At 44.2% G+C, this 19,527-nt stretch overlaps 1 protein-coding gene across 27 annotated transcripts in view; it reads left to right on the top strand.

Annotated features, from left to right (window-relative positions):
* ATP2B2 (ATPase plasma membrane Ca2+ transporting 2) overlaps positions 1–19,527 on the top strand; it is a 266,349-nt gene that overhangs the window by 174,504 nt on the left and 72,318 nt on the right. For all 27 annotated transcript variants that reach the window (XM_075183938.1, XM_075183934.1, XM_075183930.1 and 24 more), the window contains 3 exons: positions 12,724–12,981; positions 13,674–13,799; positions 14,768–14,890. In XM_075183938.1, coding sequence (XP_075040039.1) covers positions 12,724–12,981; positions 13,674–13,799; positions 14,768–14,890 — 507 coding nt within the window. The remainder of the gene's footprint in view (positions 1–12,723; positions 12,982–13,673; positions 13,800–14,767; positions 14,891–19,527) is intronic.

Here is a 19,527-nt window from a genome sequence, read left to right as displayed (position 1 = left end):
TGCCCCTGGTATATGGCCTGGTGATGTAGTGTTCTGCCCCTGGTATATGGCCTGGTGATGTAGTGTTTTGCCCTTGGTATATGGCCTGGTGATTTAGTGTTCTGCCCCAGGTATATGGCCCGGTGATGTAGTGTTCTGCCCTGGTATATGTCCTGGTGATGTGGTGTTCTGCCCCAGGTATATGGCCTGATGATGTAGTGTTCTGCCCTGGTAGATGGCCTGGTGATGTAGTGTTCTGCCCTGGTATATAACCTGGTGATGTAGTGTTCTGCCCTGGTATATGTCCTGGTGATGTAGTGTTCTGCCCCAGGTATATAACCTGGTGATGTAGTGTTCTGCCCTGGTATATGGCCTGGTGATGTAGTGTTCTGCCCTGGTATATGGCCTGGTGATGTAGTGTTTTGCCCCTGGTATATGGCCTGGTGATGTAGTGTTCTGCCCCTGGTATATGGCCTGGTGATGTAGTGTTTTGCCCCTGGTATATGGCCTGGTGATTTAGTGTTCTGCCCCAGGTATATGGCCCGGTGATGTAGTGTTCTGCCCTGGTATATGTCCTGGTGATGTAGTGTTCTGCCCCAGGTATATGGCCTGGTGATGTAGTGTTCTGCCCTGGTATATGGCCTGGTGATGTAGTGTTCTGCCCTGGTATATGGCCTGGTGATGTGGTGTTCTGCCCTGGTATATAACCTGGTGATGTAGTGTTCTGCCCTGGTATATGTCCTGGTGATGTAGTGTTCTGCCCCAGGTATATGGCCTGGTGATGTAGTGTTCTGCCCTGGTATATAACCTGGTGATGTAGTGTTCTGCCCCAGGTATATGGCCTGGTGATGTAGTGTTCTGCCCTGGTATATGTCCTGGTGATGTAGTGTTCTGCCCCAGGTATATGGCCTGATGATGTAGTGTTCTGCCCTGGTAGATGGCCTGGTGATGCAGTGTTCTGCCCCAGGTATATGGCCTGGTGATGTGATGTTCTGCCCTGGTATATGGCCTGGTGATGTAGTGTTCTGCCCCAGGTATATGGCCTGGTGATGTAGTGTTTTGCCCCTGGTATATGGCCTGGTGATGTAGTGTTCTGCCCTGGTATATAACCTGGTGATGTAGTGTTCTGCCCTGGTATATATCCTGGTGATGTAGTGTTCTGCCCCAGGTATATGGCCTGGTGATGTAGTGTTCTGCCCTGGTATATGGCCTGGTGATGTGGTGTTCTGCCCTGGTATATGGCCTGATGATGTAGTGTTCTGCCCTGGTAGATGGCCTGGTGATGTAGTGTTCTGCCCCAGGTATATGGCCTGGTGATGTGATGTTCTGCCCTGGTATATGGCCTGGTGATGTAGTGTTCTGCCCCTGGTATATGGCCTGGTGATGTAGTGTTCTGCTCCTGGTATATGGCCTGATGATGTAGTGTTCTGCCCTGGTATATGGCCTGGTGATATAGTGTTCTACCCCTGGTATATGCCCTTGTGATGTAGTGTTCTGCCCCTGGTATATGGCCTGGTGATGTAGTGTTCTGCCCCAGGTATATGGCCTGGTGATGTAGTGTTCTGCCCCTGGTATATGGCCTGGTGATGTAGTCTTCTGCCCCTAGTATATGCCCTTGTGATGTAGTGTTCTACCCCTGGTATATGGCCTGGTGATGTAGTGTTCTGCCACTGGAATATGGCCTGGTGATGTGATGTTCTGCCCCTGGTATATGGCCTGGTGATGTGATGTTCTGCCCCATGTATATGGCCTAGTGATGTGTTGTTCTGCCCCATGTATATGGCCTGGTGATGTAGTGTTTTGCCCCTGGTATATGGCTTGGTGATGTAGTGTTCTGCCCCAGGTATATGGCCTGGTGATGTAGTGTTCTGCCCCAGGTATATGGCCTGGTGATGTAGTGTTCTGCCCTGGTATATGGCCTGGTGATATAGTGTTCTGCCCTGGTATATGGCCTTTGATGTAGTGTTTTGCCCCTGGTATATGTCGTGGTGATGTAGTGTTCTGCCCCAGCTATATGGCGTGGTGATGTAGTGTTCTGCCCCAGGTATATGGCGTGGTGATGTAGTGTTCTGCCCCTGGTATATGGCCTGGTGATGTAGTGTTCTGCCCCTGGTATATGGCGTGGTGATGTAGTGTTCTGCCCCAGGTATATGGCCTGGTGATGTAGTGTTCTACCCCTGGTATATGGCGTGGTGATGTAGTGTTCTGCCCCAGCTATATGGCGTGGTGATGTAGTGTTCTGCCCCAGCTATATGGCGTGGTGATGTAGTGTTCTGCCCCAGGTATATGGCGTGGTGATGTAGTGTTCTGCCCCAGGTATATGGCCTGGTGATGTAGTGTTCTGCCCTGGTATATGGCCTGGTGATATAGTGTTCTGCCCTGGTATATGGCCTTTGATGTAGTGTTTTGCCCCTGGTATATGTCGTGGTGATGTAGTGTTCTGCCCCAGCTATATGGCGTGGTGATGTAGTGTTCTGCCCCAGGTATATGGCGTGGTGATGTAGTGTTCTGCCCCAGGTATATGGCCTGGTGATGTAGTGTTCTGCCTGTGGTATGGGGTCTAATGATGTAGTGTTCTGCCCCTAGTATGAGGCATCCTAGATGCTGAGGGGTATGTGAAGTAATATATATACTGGATAATACGTTAGGATTGAGTTGGATCTGGAATGAGTATATGAGACAATGAAAGATGAGAGCTAATTTACTAACATTGTTTTTAGTGGCAGAATTTGTGCTAAACGCCAGCAACCAATCAGACACTTGCTCTGATGAAGGTTAATATCTGCATGCAGCTGCAGCTATTTGTCTCTGAACCCATATCAAGGTGCCACTTATTTCCTGCCCCTACATTTGCAGATTGGTGAGTCTCCCAAGAAGATGCTCATGGTGGAGTCATCACATCAAAGTCCAGTTACATGTGTCCTGAGAGTGAGAGGACACCGGGACTGTCTGTATTACATGTGTCCTGAGAGTGAGAGGACACCGGGACTGTCTGTATTACATGTGTCCTGAGAGTGAGAGGACACCGGGACTGTCTGTATTACATGTGTCCTGAGAGTGAGGGGACACCGGGACTGTCTGTATTACATGTGTCCTGAGAGTGAGGGGACACCGGGACTGTCTGTATTACATGTATCCTGAGAGTGAGGGGACACCGGCACTGTCTGTATTACATGTGTCCTGAGAGTGAGAGGACACCGGCACTGTCTGTATTACATGTGTCCTGAGAGTGAGAGGACACCGGGACTGTCTGTATTACATGTATCATGAGAGTGAGAGGACACCGGGACTGTCTGTATTACATGTGTCCTGAGAGTGAGGGGACATCGGGATTGTCTGTATTACATGTGTCCTGAGAGTGAGAGGACACCGGGACTGTCTGTATTACATGTGTCCTGAGAGTGAGGAGACACCGGGACTGTCTGTATTACATGTGTCCTGAGAGTGAGAGGACACTGGGACTGTCTGTATTACATGTGTCCTGAGAGTGAGGGGACACCAGGACTGTCTGTATTACATGTGTCCTGAGAGTGAGGGGACACCGGGACTGTCTGTATTACATGTGTCCTGAGAGTGAGGGGACACCGGGACTGTCTATATTACATGTGTCCTGAGAGTGAGGGGACACAGGGACTGTCTGTATTACATGTGTCCTGAGAGTGAGGGGACACAGGGACTGTCTGTATTACATGTGTCCTGAGAGTGAGAGGACACTGGGACTGTCTGTATTACATGTATGCTGAGAGTGAGGGGACACCGGGACTGTCTGTATTACATGTATCCTGAGAGTGAGGGGACACCGGGACTGTCTGTATTACATGTATGCTGAGAGTGAGGGGACATCGGGATTGTCTGTATTACATGTGTCCTGAGAGTGAGAGGACACCGGGACTGTCTGTATTACATGTGTCCTGAGAGTGAGTGGACACAGGGACTGTCTGTATTACATGTGTGCTGAGAGTGAGGGGACACCAGGACTGTCTGTATTACATGTATCCTGAGAGTGAGGGGACACCGGGACTGTCTGTATTACATGTATGCTGAGAGTGAGGGGACACCGGGACTGTCTGTATTACATGTGTCCTGAGAGTGAGGGGACACAGGGACTGTCTGTATTACATGTGTCCTGAGAGTGAGAGGACACCGGGACTGTCTGTATTACATTGTTCCTGAGAGTGAGGGGACACCAGGACTGTCTGTATTACATGTGTCCTGAGAGTGAGGGGACACTGGGACTGTCTGTATTACATGTATGCTGAGAGTGAGGGGACACCGGGACTGTCTGTATTACATGTGTCCTGAGAGTGAGGGGACACTGGGACTGTCTGTATTACATGTATGCTGAGAGTGAGGGGACACCGGGACTGTCTGTATTACATGTGTCCTGAGAGTGAGGGGACACTGGGACTGTCTGTATTACATGTGTCCTGAGAGTGAGAGGACACCGGGACTGTCTGTATTACATGTATGCTGCGAGTGAGGGGACACCAGGACTGTCTGTATTACAGGTGGCATATGAAGCTTAGAGAACTGATTCTCCACCAAAGAGAGTCATGTTGGTGCCAATAGGGTCCCATTAAAAGTACAGAAAAAGGACCTGATCTCCACCAACTCTGAGCTAGTTCAGGAAACCAGTGTTTCATCGGAGAAGGCTTTGCCCTTTTACATCACAAGTAATACTCCTAGAAATCTGCTCTCCCCACTCCTTTATCTGAATTGAATATTCTCATGATTTTGTGCTGCTCCACGGCCATACTCCGTCCAACCTAATGCAAACATTGCTCTTCTGCAAATGCCGCCATCTTGTTCTACAAACCTAGGTGCATTGGTGTAAATGTAGAATATAGACACCTAAGAGGATATCGCCCTGCACCTCTGCTGTTTTGCCAAAGCTAAGTCGGTCAATTAGCTCAAAATACCAGATACTTAATTCATTTGTTTTAAATACTGTATTGAAATGTTTTTTTAGAAGAATCAGCTGTGTGGAGAGGGTGTGTCAGCCATTCCAGCATCGTGATTGGTTGAGCACCTCCGTTTCCCTGTAATTACCATAATTGCGTTATTTCTGTTTGTGCATTTGCCATTTCTTCTGCAATCTGGCTCTGAATAAAGACTTTAATCTTTTTAATTGCTGCCTCTCCTGCATATTAAAACAAGTGCAAATTATCTCCATGTTTTGGTGTAAGATCCTATTAGAATTACTACTTCACAATGAGAAGTTTTCGTGAAAAGCATCATTTCTATCCTGACATCATGGGACTTCCTAAAGAGCAGCGTTAGATTTCCATGAACTCCTTCCTGTTGGGCTGGTGACTCTGTCTATGGTATTGTAGCAGGTAACTTGATTTCTGTCCAGTACCGCATCAGATCACATAATAAGAACTGTTCAGTCAATAGATTAGCTGGTGAGACCACCCAGTAATGTCCTGATTTGTTCCTTGTGCACTGAGTGCCAGAGGAGGCTACCACTAGATTAGTATATATGGTGTCACAATATGCCCACACCAGTGGGAGCAACATACTGGTCTCTCCGGGATTTCTCATGTGGTCATTGGTCCCTCACAGGAACTAATTTCACATAGGATTCATTACACTGAATTCCTGTCTCACTATTTTTTTTAGGGTGTAATGTTGTATGTGCTGTTAAGGGGCACCCCCTGACATTTTAGATTACTGTTTTTGGTTAGGACCCAATTACAATCTGACAATTTTAGTGAAACTTCAGGTATTTGAAGGACTTTTTATGCAAATCATTGACTTTTATAAAACCAGAAATATAATTATTATATTGTTTCACTGTACGAGGCAATAAGGTTTCTTGCCACTGTGTATGTTCCCCGTGCAATGGTGGTGAATGTGCCTGGACCCCTGCACGTCACCTTCCCGGCCACACCAATCCCCAGAGCGGATGACTGAAGACTGAATACCTGGCCTGCTCACATTCCATCCGTTATGTCCCAGATCCAGCCACCTCTATTACGAGTTTTGGAGCAGCTGTTTCCAATCATCTGTTATTATTCACCTGAATTATCCCCCTGAGATGTTTTTCAGCATTCACAGTCTGGGGATTTATTTAATTGTGTTTTTCTATTAGTTGAAGGTTTGACAGTTGCAGCAGGTGAATGTACAGAGAAGTGAGGATGGTGAGTGTCAGTGGGGATCAATCTCTATCACATAAAAGGTTTCTATACAAATTTGTGGAATCTGGCTTTGGAGAGAACTGTTACACACATAACATGTACATAGCTAATGCTGATTTAACAACCATTGAATTTATTGGCTGCGGCCGATTATGATGTGAGGATTAATGTGAGAGAGATCACTTTTTCCCTTGTTAATCTCTGTGTTTTCATTGGGGTAAAATTAGTTGAACTCTTGTGAAAGAGATGAGAGAGGAACGGGAGACGTTTGAGGATAGTTATTGAGCACTTTTCTTACCTTGTTTCTAACAATGACCGTACCTGACAGAATGGAAGTGTTTATCTTGGAGGTTCCATACTGGTAACAAACTTGTAGAATAATGTTCCAGCCGTAGATTAATGGGCACATTCACTTGGCTTTGTACTTCCTAGATCTGTGGTGATACTGCAGGAACTGGAAATTATGTATGAATAAAGGAGCAGGATTGTAGTAGTAGTAGTAGTAGTAGTAGTAAATAGTAATAAATACAATTGTAAAAGAACAGAAATAACTTGATAGTTGAAGTAACAATATGTAGAATATGAATATGATAGTGAGTGCGTAAATGAAGTCTCACCTGGCTCCTGGCCCTCAGGGCAGCAGTATCTATCAGGAGACCCCATCCAACTCGTGGACACTGTGAGTATGGGAGACACACACCTGATTGGGGGAAACCACCTGGGCAGGGCCAGTGCTACTGTTAGGGAACCTATGCAGTTGCCTAGAACACTAAATAAGTGACATAATGTCACTCATACAGTGTGTTAATGCCCCTAGAAAGAGTCGGGACTGATGATATGGAAGAGAGGCAGAAAGTTGCTCCTCCATGTCAGTGTTACACTGGGCTATGTAACACTTCCACTGAGGATGTCGCCCCCATCTCCTGCCTACTAAGGTAAAAAGCAGCAGGGTTGGGGCGCCATGCCTGAGTGAGCAGGGTCAAATGCAGGAACTTAAGAGGGGGGTTTCCAAATTTTTCCAAAAAAATGAGTTAGCTTGGACTGTGCACATGTGTGTATGGATATATATATATATATATATATATATATATATATGTATGTCCCCATCATCACACCTCTGTCCCCCTCATTATACCTCTGTCCTCCTGTCACAAACACGCTCCCAGCTGCCGTGATTTTGGGTTTGCTGTATGAGGTCACAAGATTCCAGCCCGCTGTCTATCTCTACCTATCACACAGGTTATAGACCTACTGAATCGCCCCCACACCGCGCTCTCACACCCCCCACCCACTTCAGGTTTTACCACCACCTATTGAATACGGACAATAAGACCCCAATATACTGTCCCACACTGGCCCACAAGGCTTCTGGCTACCCACAGGCTAGCAAGCCCCACACCAGCAAACAAAGGGTTAACTCTTCACACCTCCAGACTATTACACAAATGTAAATGTAAGCACACACTAGGCTTGTTAGTCAAATGTATCAACAAATCACACGCCGGCATTCAAAGGGTTAACTTGGTCGAGCTATATTCTTCTTAACAGGCTAATCGATTCAATAGAGTATCAAGGACGCCACTTACTAAATTTTAGATTTAATATACAAAAGTACACGGGTTACAAATATATGTAAAAAAAATAATTAATAAAAAATTGACATAACATACACAAGCAAAGCAGTTTAAAATAAAAGGGGTTACATTAAGAATATAACTTACATGAGTTGTATAATCTGTGCCATGGGAAATTGGCTAGGAAGATGGACAGCTTATCAATGTGGATTGATTTTCCCAAAAGACTTACAATTTGTTGTAACTGGTCTCAGCTTTTTAAAGACACTTTTACACCTTTCTCACCTCCCGGGAGTTGTGGTCTGTGATACTTTTTTCAATCACCATTTGCATGTTGTCTGATTTACTACCCAATTCTACTATGTGACCTAACTTTTCTGTGGAGCGTCACCCAGACCCATTTTTATTATTAATAAATCCCCTGTGAATTTGTCCATCTTTTGATACCAAACAGGACTAGATACAGTGTATTAGTAGAGCTTATATTCATTTCCTCAACTTCTCTGTGTGGCAGAATTCTAAAATTTGACATATGAGCTGCCCTTCATCATGCTATTAAGAAATTTGTGGTTGATCACTACTTTTATTGATTTTAAGTGGCATATTGTAAAACTGAATTATTCTTGTCTATATACTATAGCCAAGTCAGCACATGGTCAGACACCATGCTGAGCGGTTCCTAAAAGGCTATTCAGGTGTTAAAACTCTATCCCAGGCAAGGATATATCTCACTGCAGGGGCCTTTGAAGCTGCTACAAATGAGACTGCTATCTTCTAACACTCGGATGTGCAGAGCCACCGAATACACACACACACACATACACATACACATACACATACACAGACTCTCTGGCTTCACATGTTACACTTTACTAGCTCAACTTATCAATGGATTCATTTTATATACCATATTTACACTGTAGTTATGATTTAGGCCTTATTCCCCACAATTATGTGATGGGTTAACCCTTATAAATAACTGTAAGTTCTCTCTGTTCACGACACCCTCTAATTACACCTCTGTCCCTATCATCACACCTCTGTCCCCCTCATCACACCTCTGTCCCCCTCATTACACCTCTGTCCCCCTAATTACACCTCTGTCCCCATCATCACACCTCTGTCCCCCTCATTACACCTCTGTACCCCCTCATCACACTTCTGTCCTCCATCATCACACCTCTGTCCCCCTCTTTACACCTCTGTCCCCCCACATCACACCTCTGTCTTCCTCATTACACCTCTGTCCCACTAATTACACCTCTGTCCCCCTCATCACACTTCTTTTCCCCTCTTTACACCACCTCGGTCCACCCTCATTACACCTCTGTCCCCCTCATCACACCACTGTCCTCCTCATAACACCTCTTTTCCCCTCATCACACCTCTGTACCCCTAATTACACCTCTGTCCCCCATCATCACACTTCTGTCCCCTCCTCATCACACCTCTGTCCCCCTAATTACACCTCTGTCCCCCTCATCACACTTCTGTTCCCCTCTTTACACCACCTCGGTCCGCCCTCATTACACCTCTGTCCCCCTCATCACACCACTGTCCTCCTCATAACACCTCTTTTTCCCTCATCACACCCTTTGTACCCCTAATTACACCTCTGTCCCCCATCATCACACCTCTGTCCCTTCCTCATCACACCTCTGACCCCCCTCTTTACACCTCTGTCCCCCACATCACACCTCTGTCCCTTCCTCATCACACCTCTGACCCCCCTCTTTACACCTCTGTCCCCCACATCACACCTCTGTCCTCTCCTCATCACACCTCTGTGCCCTCTGTATGCCCGATATATGTCTGTTTTCTTTAAAACACACAATGGGCCTGATTCATTAGCGGACGCATTCTAAGCGCAACTTGCATAATGTAATATACGCACATGAGCGCAAGCAACATATTTTCGGATTCATCAAGCAACGGTTCTTCAGATACGTACAAAGATGAATTCGGTCGCAGGTCGCCTATGCAATTTAAAAAGTGACTTAACAGACACTTGCATTCAACCACAGAAATCATACGCAGAGGGCAGCATGGACTATGACTTTAGAGAACTCTAGAAAATAGATCAGTTCCGTGGACTTGCCTAGTGTTGAGATGGCTTGAGTGTATTTTGTAATAATTATTAGATTGAGTGTACTATGTATTAAACATGTCAGGCCCTTTATGTAGGTTACCAATAACGTGTGTGTCATTTTTGTCATTAAAAATTATATGGACACTTGTGTCTGTGTTGTATTTAAATGTTGTTTTTTGGGGGGGGGAATACATTTATTTATTTTTTATTTTTGGGGAGTAACAAGAGAGACATACACTTGCATCTGACCCCCCAAAAATGTTTTTTAAAAAAATTACAGATAACCGATACAAAGGTAAGCCACAAATTTTTTTTTAATTAAAATCAATGAAATGAAGCATGTGACAAACTATTCAACAGACACATAACAAATAAGAAAATAGAAAACAGAGAAGCATTATTAATGTGGCTCAAAAAAATCAATACAGTTTAGACATTTTAAAACAAAAAAATGCATAAAACATACCTCTCAAGAGAAAAAAAAGCAGGTAAATAAATTAATTTACTAACTGTTATATATAATCTTTTACAATAATCACTTTAAACTTCCAACAATTCTAAATGTGCAACAGTAAATCTGTTATAATGGTTTGTAATGAGAGAAGTGTATGCAGGTGTATAGGTCAGCTGTGTTTAGGAGATGCCGAGAGTGACAGAGCCAATATTGCCGTGGACTCAGGCATGACTCTGAGCCGGTGCAACTTTTTCGTATGGTATTACCTAAATTGAATTGCTGCGTTCAGCAGAGTATTAACCAGATGTATCCTGAGGTAAATGCCTTCTCTGGGTAGTTCCTAGTGGTGTCAGCTCATCCGGTGCACCCTTTATCCTACCAAAGACGTAGGGCTACATAAGTGGTCCTTGCGCACATTTTCGCAAGTACTTAGAGTGACTGGATCACTTATAAATAACTTCTGGTATAAATTTATTTAAAGGAAATAGTGCAGGGCGCTTATTTATATAATTGCCAATGCACTTATTTTTGATATTGTGTATATTGTGATATAGGAAATCCTTATTTCTGAGACCAGGGAAGAAACTTGTTTGTTTTAACCTTGCTAGAGGGAATGTATGATTTCTTATATCTGATACAATGAGCCTTTGTTTAGAAAGTCTTTTGTGTATTGATATGTGGGGAAATGGCTTGTTTGGGGCTTGTACCTTTCTTTGGGAATGTGTATTCTGGACTGTCTGAAGAGGCGCCCATGCTAATTAGATCTTTTGATGTGTGAAGGTCCAACATTGAAGGCAGGAATTTTAATTAAGACTGACTCCGAGATTATCTCCATCTGAAAAACCAGATGCAGGACATCACAGCATCTCTAGAATTTCATAGATAAGTGTAAATATTGTTGGCTTTGCAATGCATGTAAATCCATGTTTGTGTAAACACATTGCATCCTGATTCTAAAAATAGCCTGTATCTAAATCAGTATAAAAAGCACTGTCTTGTACACTGAAATGTTCTTCTTGTTTCATCTGACCTGATCACTGGTACCTTCAACCAGTGTGAGAGCAAATAACCATCACTTGCTTCAAAGACCTGCTTGGAAAATCTTCAATATTGCTGTATTCCTGTGACCTGTAGATTAGACCCTAGATCTAATCCGTCCTCCGGCTGTTTTTGAGGTTGGACCCAGCTGATCCGGTACCACCGCTCTGTCTGCTACCCTGCAGCTCTGGTCAGTGTGATAGGCCAGGTGGATCCATCCACAGCACTCCTGATCCATAGTAAGAGGTCAGTGTACCAGCCCAGGTACACCATTAACGGTGTACACTCGCAGCCTCAGTTACCCAGAAGAAACCCGGTACTGGATGCCGGTAAAGAGTCCAGTGGTGGCAGCATTTGTAAGCCTTTCCTACTGCGCGAAAAGGGCGCATTTGGGATAACGAAAGGGACCGGTGGCAAAGTAAGCCCAGCCTGTTCCCAGCAGCAACAGACAGGGTGGAATAGGCGGCCCTTCCTGTCACACTTTGCTTACTGGTTTTTGTCCAGAACTCCTGGTTCTGGGCATGCGCAGTGTGGTTTTGCGCATGATATGCACAAAATCTGCGGATACGTCCGCTAATGAATCAAGCCCAATATGTCCTTTTTGGGTTCCGTGATGAGTCAGGCCCAGTATGTATTGTCATGTTTTGCTGCTATGTTTAAGGAGGGCCCTTATATCTCCTGTTTTCTCTGCATTGCACCAGCTGGATGAGTTTTATCTGCAAACTTTGGTCACGGTCGCCCCCAGATCTCCTGTTTTACAATATAAACTTAATAATTAAGTATATACATTTCATCATCTGCATTGCACCAGTAGGATCGGCCTGTTTTCAAATCTGGGAATTTGTTTTATGATATTGTCCTTGATAATTTTTTGTATGTAATTTATAGAGTGTATAATTACAGCGTCACACACAATTATCCTCATCCAGAGAAGTACCTGAGATGTGTGAACATACCGGAGCTGGCCGGGGGGGTGAGATGCCCGGGAAATACAGAGCAGGGAAATTTGTGTGTATGCAGATCAAGATTCATTAATATTTTCAGCCTGGAGTCCAGTGTATCGCTCTATTATAAAGCCAGGCCCTGTTATAATGCAGTGTGCCGGGTATCGCTCTATTATAAAGCCAGGCCCTGTTATAATGCAGTGTGCCGGGTATCGCTCTATTATAAAGCCAGGCCCTGTTATAATGCAGTGTGCCGGGTATCGCTCTATTATAAAGCCAGGCCCTGTTATAATGCAGTGTGCCGGGTATCGCTCTATTATAAAGCCAGGCCCTGTTATAATGCCATGAAGTCACATCTGAGTTACAGTAATCAATGCAGAATACAGAGCTGCCCAATGGGGGCCGGGTGCGTCTGTGTGTCCCAGCGCATTGTAAGATGTGACGTGAATGGGATTTTCTGGCTCCAGAGGAAGACAATAATATTCTTATTTTGTGCCTGTTGCAGGTTGTGGTGGAACTGCAGCTGGAGCAGAAGATGAGGGAGAAGCAGAAGCGGGTTGGATTGAAGGTGCCGCTATCCTCTTATCTGTCGTCTGCGTTGTACTTGTCACCGCCTTTAATGACTGGAGCAAAGAGAAGCAGTTCAGAGGCCTCCAGAGCCGCATTGAGCAGGAACAGAAATTCACAGTGGTCCGCGGAGGTCAGGTCATTCAGATCCCGGTGGCTGAACTTGTGGTTGGTGACATAGCGCAAGTTAAATACGGTACGTTTACCCGTAAGACCATGTACAGATCATGTGACTCTCTCTTCATACAGCGATAACGGACTGTGTAGATAGTTTATTTGTTTAAGCATGTATAGTATAGATCAGTGTCCTCAGGGACCTCTAACAGTGCATGGTTTCCATATCTCCTTGTTGGAGCACAGGTGTACTCATTACTAACTGACACATTTTGAAAGATCCACAGGTTGTATAATTATTTCCCTTGTCACAGGGAATTCAGGTACTGTTGGAGGTCCCTGAGGACTGGGTTTGGGAAACACTGGTATAGATAGATTAGTCAGTTTGTTAGTATAACATAGGTTAGTATTGTTATAACGTTGGTTAAGTTAGTTGGTAGTCAGCATAGGACATTATGTCTATTGAGGTCAGGTTTAGCTTAGTTAAATTCAATTAGAATAGAGTTTTTAGAGGGGTTAGGGGCATGAGACAGACTGACACTCAACTGGTTAATGTTCCACTAGGCCGGTGTTCTAAACCATTGGGGAGATATAGTTAAGTTGATGTTTGTCCGTTATTTAAGTTAAGATCTGGGGTCTAATGCTGTACAGCTCTGAACTGTTGGCCTCATAATAAAATCGTGTTGTACCATGATCCTGGTATCATTCGAGATATCAAAGTACCCATATACTCACACTAGCAAACAGCCTTCATTACTCTTCTGTGTCTACCAGGTGACCTTCTTCCCACCGATGGGCTGTTTATTCAAGGAAATGACCTGAAAATCGATGAAAGTTCATTAACTGGAGAGTCTGACCAAGTTCGCAAAGCTGTGGATAAAGATCCAATGCTGCTGTCAGGTAGTAGCCCAGGGACGATTAGTCATTAATAATAATAATAATAATAATATCAGGCTGGTCGCCGCTGTAAGGGCTCTGCAGACATTGCAGACAGGTTTCAGAAATGCCACTAACTTATCACGCTGCAGAATCAGGTCATTGTCTGCCCGGAGACAGCTTGTGCGTTTCCCGACCTCTATTATAGATGCAGCAGCATTGTATGGAGGAAACCAGAGAACGTTTCATTACAATATAATAATAAGAGATATCACAGTATCTGAGAAGAGGACCTCAAGGTTTCTCTGTGACCCTGACATACAGAGTCATAAATAATAAAAGAATCTTACAAAACATATCTGACATATCTTGCTGGACAGCTGGAATAATTTTGCCATTATCCAGATATGCTATTCATTTATTTTATAAAACCACAGTTAGGAGTTATAAGTCAGCCCCTGTCCTTCCACCTTTCTCTATCTCCCGGGGTTATGAGAAACAGCTTTTATTTGTGATTATGGAAGATCTGGTGGGGTACATATTATCGGGGGTAAAAAATACAACATGCTTTATTCGTACCAAAAAAAATCAACAATGTGACTAAAACAATCACATTGTCACATTTCAGATTTTTTTTGTAGGAATAAAGTGTGTTGGATTTGTCAACATGGGTAACATGATTACCACCTGGAAGATCAGCCATGTATAAAATATCACTATCTGGATTATGTCACCATTAAATACATATTTTCTCTGTATCCAGTGCTGCATTTCTTGTGCAACATTTATACAGTCATCCAGTGCCTGCCCTTACTGACATGTAATACATTGTGCCGATCCTTACTGACATGTATCACACCATGCCTGCCCTTACTGACATGTATCAGACTATGCCTGTACTTGCTGACACTGTGTCTGCACTTACTGATATATGTTACCTAGTATCTTCTCTTCCTTACAGTATCTTAGTGACATGTTCTGCCCCCATTCAGGTACTCATGTGATGGAAGGTTCGGGGAGAATGCTGGTGACTGCTGTGGGAGTAAACTCTCAGACTGGAATCATTTTCACTCTCTTAGGCGCTAGTGAAGAGGATGAAAAGAAGGATAAGAAAGGTAAGTCTAAGTACACAACGCGGTGCCAGGGAATGTTATATGTACACAATACAGTGCCAGGGAATGTTATATGTACACAACGCGGTGCCAGGGAATGTTATATGTACACAACGCAGTGCCAGGGAACGTTATATGTACACAACGCAGTGCCAGGGAATGTTATATGTACACAACGCAGTGCCAGGGAATGTTATATGTACACAACTCAGTGCCAGGGAATGTTATATGTACACAATACAGTGCCAGGGAATGTTATATGTATACAACGCAGTGCCAGGGAATGTTATATGTACACAATACAGTGCCAGGGAATGTTATATGTACACAATACAGTGCCAGGGAATGTTATATGTATACAATACAGTGCCAGGGAATGTTATATGTACACAATACAGTGCCAGGGAATGTTATATGTACACAATACAGTGCCAGGGAATGTTATATGTACACAATACAGTGCCAGGGAATGTTATATGTACACAACGCAGTGCCAGGGAACGTTATATGTACACAATACAGTGCCAGGGAATGTTATATGTACACAATACAGTGCCAGGGAATGTTATATGTACACAACGCAGTGCCAGGGAATGTTATATGTACACAATACAGTGCCAGGGAACGTTATATGTACACAATACAGTGTCAGGGAATTTTATATGTACACAACGCGGTGCCAGGGAATGTTATATGTACACAACGCAGTGCCAGGGAATGTTATATGTTTACAACGCAGTGCCAGGGAATGTTATATGTACACAATACAGTGCCAGGGAATGTTATATGTACACAACGCAGTGCCAGGGAATGTTATATGTACACAACGCGGTGCCAGGGAATGTTATATGTACACAATACAGTGCCAGGGAATGGTATATGTACACAACGCGGTGCCAGGGAATGTTATATGTACACAACGCGGTGCCAGGGAATGTTATATGTACACAATACAGTGCCAGGGAATGTTATATGTACACAATGCAGTGCCAGGGAATGTTATATGTACACAATACAGTGCCAGGGAATGTTATATGTACACAATACAGTGCCAGGGAATGTTATATGTACACAATACAGTGCCAGGGAATGTTATATGTACACAACGCGGTGCCAGGGAATGTTATATGTACACAACGCAGTGCCAGGGAATGTTATATGTTTACAACGCAGTGCCAGGGAATGTTATATGTACACAATACAGTGCCAGGGAATGTTATATGTACACAACGCGGTGCCAGGGAATGTTATATGTACACAATACAGTGCCAGGGAATGTTATATGTACACAACGCAGTGCCAGGGAATGTTGTATGTACACAACGCGGTGCCAGGGAATGTTATATGTACACAACGCAGTGCCAGGGAACGTTATATGTACACAATACAGTGCCAGGGAATGTTATATGTACACAACGCAGTGCCAGGGAATGTTATATGTACACAACGCAGTGCCAGGGAATGTTATATGTACACAATACAGTGCCAGGGAACGTTATATGTACACAATACAGTGTCAGGGAATTTTATATGTACACAACGCGGTGCCAGGGAATGTTATATGTACACAATGCAGTGCCAGGGAATGTTATATGTTTACAACGCAGTGCCAGGGAATGTTATATGTACACAATACAGTGCCAGGGAATGTTATATGTACACAACGCAGTGCCAGGGAATGTTATATGTACACAACGCGGTGCCAGGGAATGTTATATGTACACAATACAGTGCCAGGGAATGGTATATGTACACAACGCGGTGCCAGGGAATGTTATATGTACACAACGCGATGCCAGGGAATGTTATATGTACACAATACAGTGCCAGGGAATGTTATATGTACACAATGCAGTGCCAGGGAATGTTATATGTACACAATACAGTGCCAGGGAATGTTATATGTACACAATACAGTGCCAGGGAATGTTATATGTACACAATACAGTGCCAGGGAATGTTATATGTACACAACGCGGTGCCAGGGAATGTTATATGTACACAACGCAGTGCCAGGGAATGTTATATGTTTACAACGCAGTGCCAGGCAATGTTATATGTACACAACGCAGTGCCAGGGAATGTTATATGTACACAACGCAGTGCCAGGGAATGGTATATGTACACAATACAGTGCCAGGGAATGTTATATGTACACAACGCAGTGCCAGGGAATGTTATATGTACACAACGCAGTGCCAGGGAACGTTATATGTACACAATACAGTGCCAGGGAATGTTATATGTACACAACGCAGTGCCAGGGAATGTTATATGTACACAACGCAGTGCCAGGGAATGTTATATGTACACAACGCAGTGCCAGGGAATGTTATATGTACACAACGCAGTGCCAGGGAACGTTATATGTACACAATACAGTGCCAGGGAATGTTATATGTACACAACGCAGTGCCAGGGAACGTTATATGTACACAATACAGTGCCAGGGAATGGTATATGTACACAACGCGGTGCCAGGGAATGTTATATGTACACAACGCGGTGCCAGGGAATGTTATATGTACACAATACAGTGCCAGGGAATGTTATATGTACACAACGCGGTGCCAGGGAATGTTATATGTACACAACGCAGTGCCAGGGAATGTTATATGTACACAACGCAGTGCCAGGGAATGTTATATGTACACAACGCAGTGCCAGGGAATGTTATATGTACACAACGCAGTGCCAGGGAATGTTATATGTACACAACGCAGTGCCAGGGAATGTTATATGTACACAACGCAGTGCCAGGGAACGTTATATGTACACAACGCAGTGCCAGGGAATGTTATATGTACACATTACAGTGCCAGGGAATGTTATATGTACACAACGCAGTGCCAGGGAACGTTATATGTACACAATACAGTGCCAGGGAATGTTATATGTACACAACGCAGTGCCAGGGAATGTTATATGTACACAACGCAGTGCCAGGGAATGTTATATGTACACAACGCAGTGCCAGGGAATGTTATATGTACACAACGCAGTGCCAGGGAATGTTATATGTACACAACGCAGTGCCAGGGAACGTTATATGTACACAATACAGTGCCAGGGAATGTTATATGTACACAACGCAGTGCCAGGGAACGTTATATGTACACAATACAGTGCCAGGGAATGTTATATGTACACAATACAGTGCCAGGGAATGTTATATGTACACAATACAGTGCCAGGGAATGTTATCTGTACACAACGCGGTGCCAGGGAATGTTATATGTACACAACGCAGTGCCAGGGAATGTTATATGTTTACAACGCAGTGCCAGGCAATGTTATATGTACACAACGCAGTGCCAGGGAATGTTATATGTACACAACGCAGTGCCAGGGAATGGTATATGTACACAATACAGTGCCAGGGAATGTTATATGTACACAACGCAGTGCCAGGGAATGTTATATGTACACAACGCAGTGCCAGGGAACGTTATATGTACACAATACAGTGCCAGGGAATGTTATATGTACACAACGCAGTGCCAGGGAATGTTATATGTACACAACGCAGTGCCAGGGAATGTTATATGTACACAACGCAGTGCCAGGGAATGTTATATGTACACAACGCAGTGCCAGGGAATGTTATATGTACACAACGCAGTGCCAGGGAACGTTATATGTACACAACACAGTGCCAGGGAACGTTATGTACACAACGCGGTGCCAGGGAATGTTATATGTACACAACGCGGTGCCAGGGAATGTTATATGTACACAATACAGTGCCAGGGAATGTTATATGTACACAACGCGGTGCCAGGGAATGTTATATGTACACAACGCAGTGCCAGGGAATGTTATATGTACACAACGCAGTGCCAGGGAATGTTATATGTACACAACGCAGTGCCAGGGAATGTTATATGTACACAACGCAGTGCCAGGGAATGTTATATGTACACAACGCAGTGCCAGGGAATGTTATATGTACACAACGCAGTGCCAGGGAATGTTATATGTACACAACGCAGTGCCAGGGAACGTTATATGTACACAACGCAGTGCCAGGGAATGTTATATGTACACATTACAGTGCCAGGGAATGTTATATGTACACAACACAGTGCCAGGGAATGTTATATGTACACAACGCAGTGCCAGGGAATGTTATATGTACACAACGCAGTGCCAGGGAATGTTATATGTACACAACGCAGTGCCAGGGAATGTTATATGTACACAACGCAGTGCCAGGGAACGTTATATGTACACAACGCAGTGCCAGGGAACGTTATATGTACACAACACAGTGCCAGGGAATGTTATATGTACACAACGCAGTGCCAGGGAACGTTATATGTACACAATACAGTGCCAGGGAATGTTATATGTACACAACGCGGTGCCAGGGAATGTTATATGTACACAACGCGGTGCCAGGGAATGTTATATGTACACAACGCAGTGCCAGGGAATGTTATATGTACACAACGCAGTGCCAGGGAATGTTATATGTACACAACGCAGTGCCAGGGAATGTTATATGTACACAACGCAGTGCCAGGGAATGTTATATGTACACAACGCAGTGCCAGGGAATGTTATATGTACACAACGCAGTGCCAGGGAATGTTATATGTACACAACGCAGTGCCAGGGAATGTTATATGTACACATTA

The sequence above is a fragment of the Mixophyes fleayi genome, chromosome 8 (assembly GCF_038048845.1).
Source record: "Mixophyes fleayi isolate aMixFle1 chromosome 8, aMixFle1.hap1, whole genome shotgun sequence".
Lineage (NCBI taxonomy): Eukaryota > Metazoa > Chordata > Amphibia > Anura > Limnodynastidae > Mixophyes > Mixophyes fleayi.
Note: the sequence above shows the minus strand (reverse complement) of the source record. Positions and strands in the feature narration are given on the sequence as shown.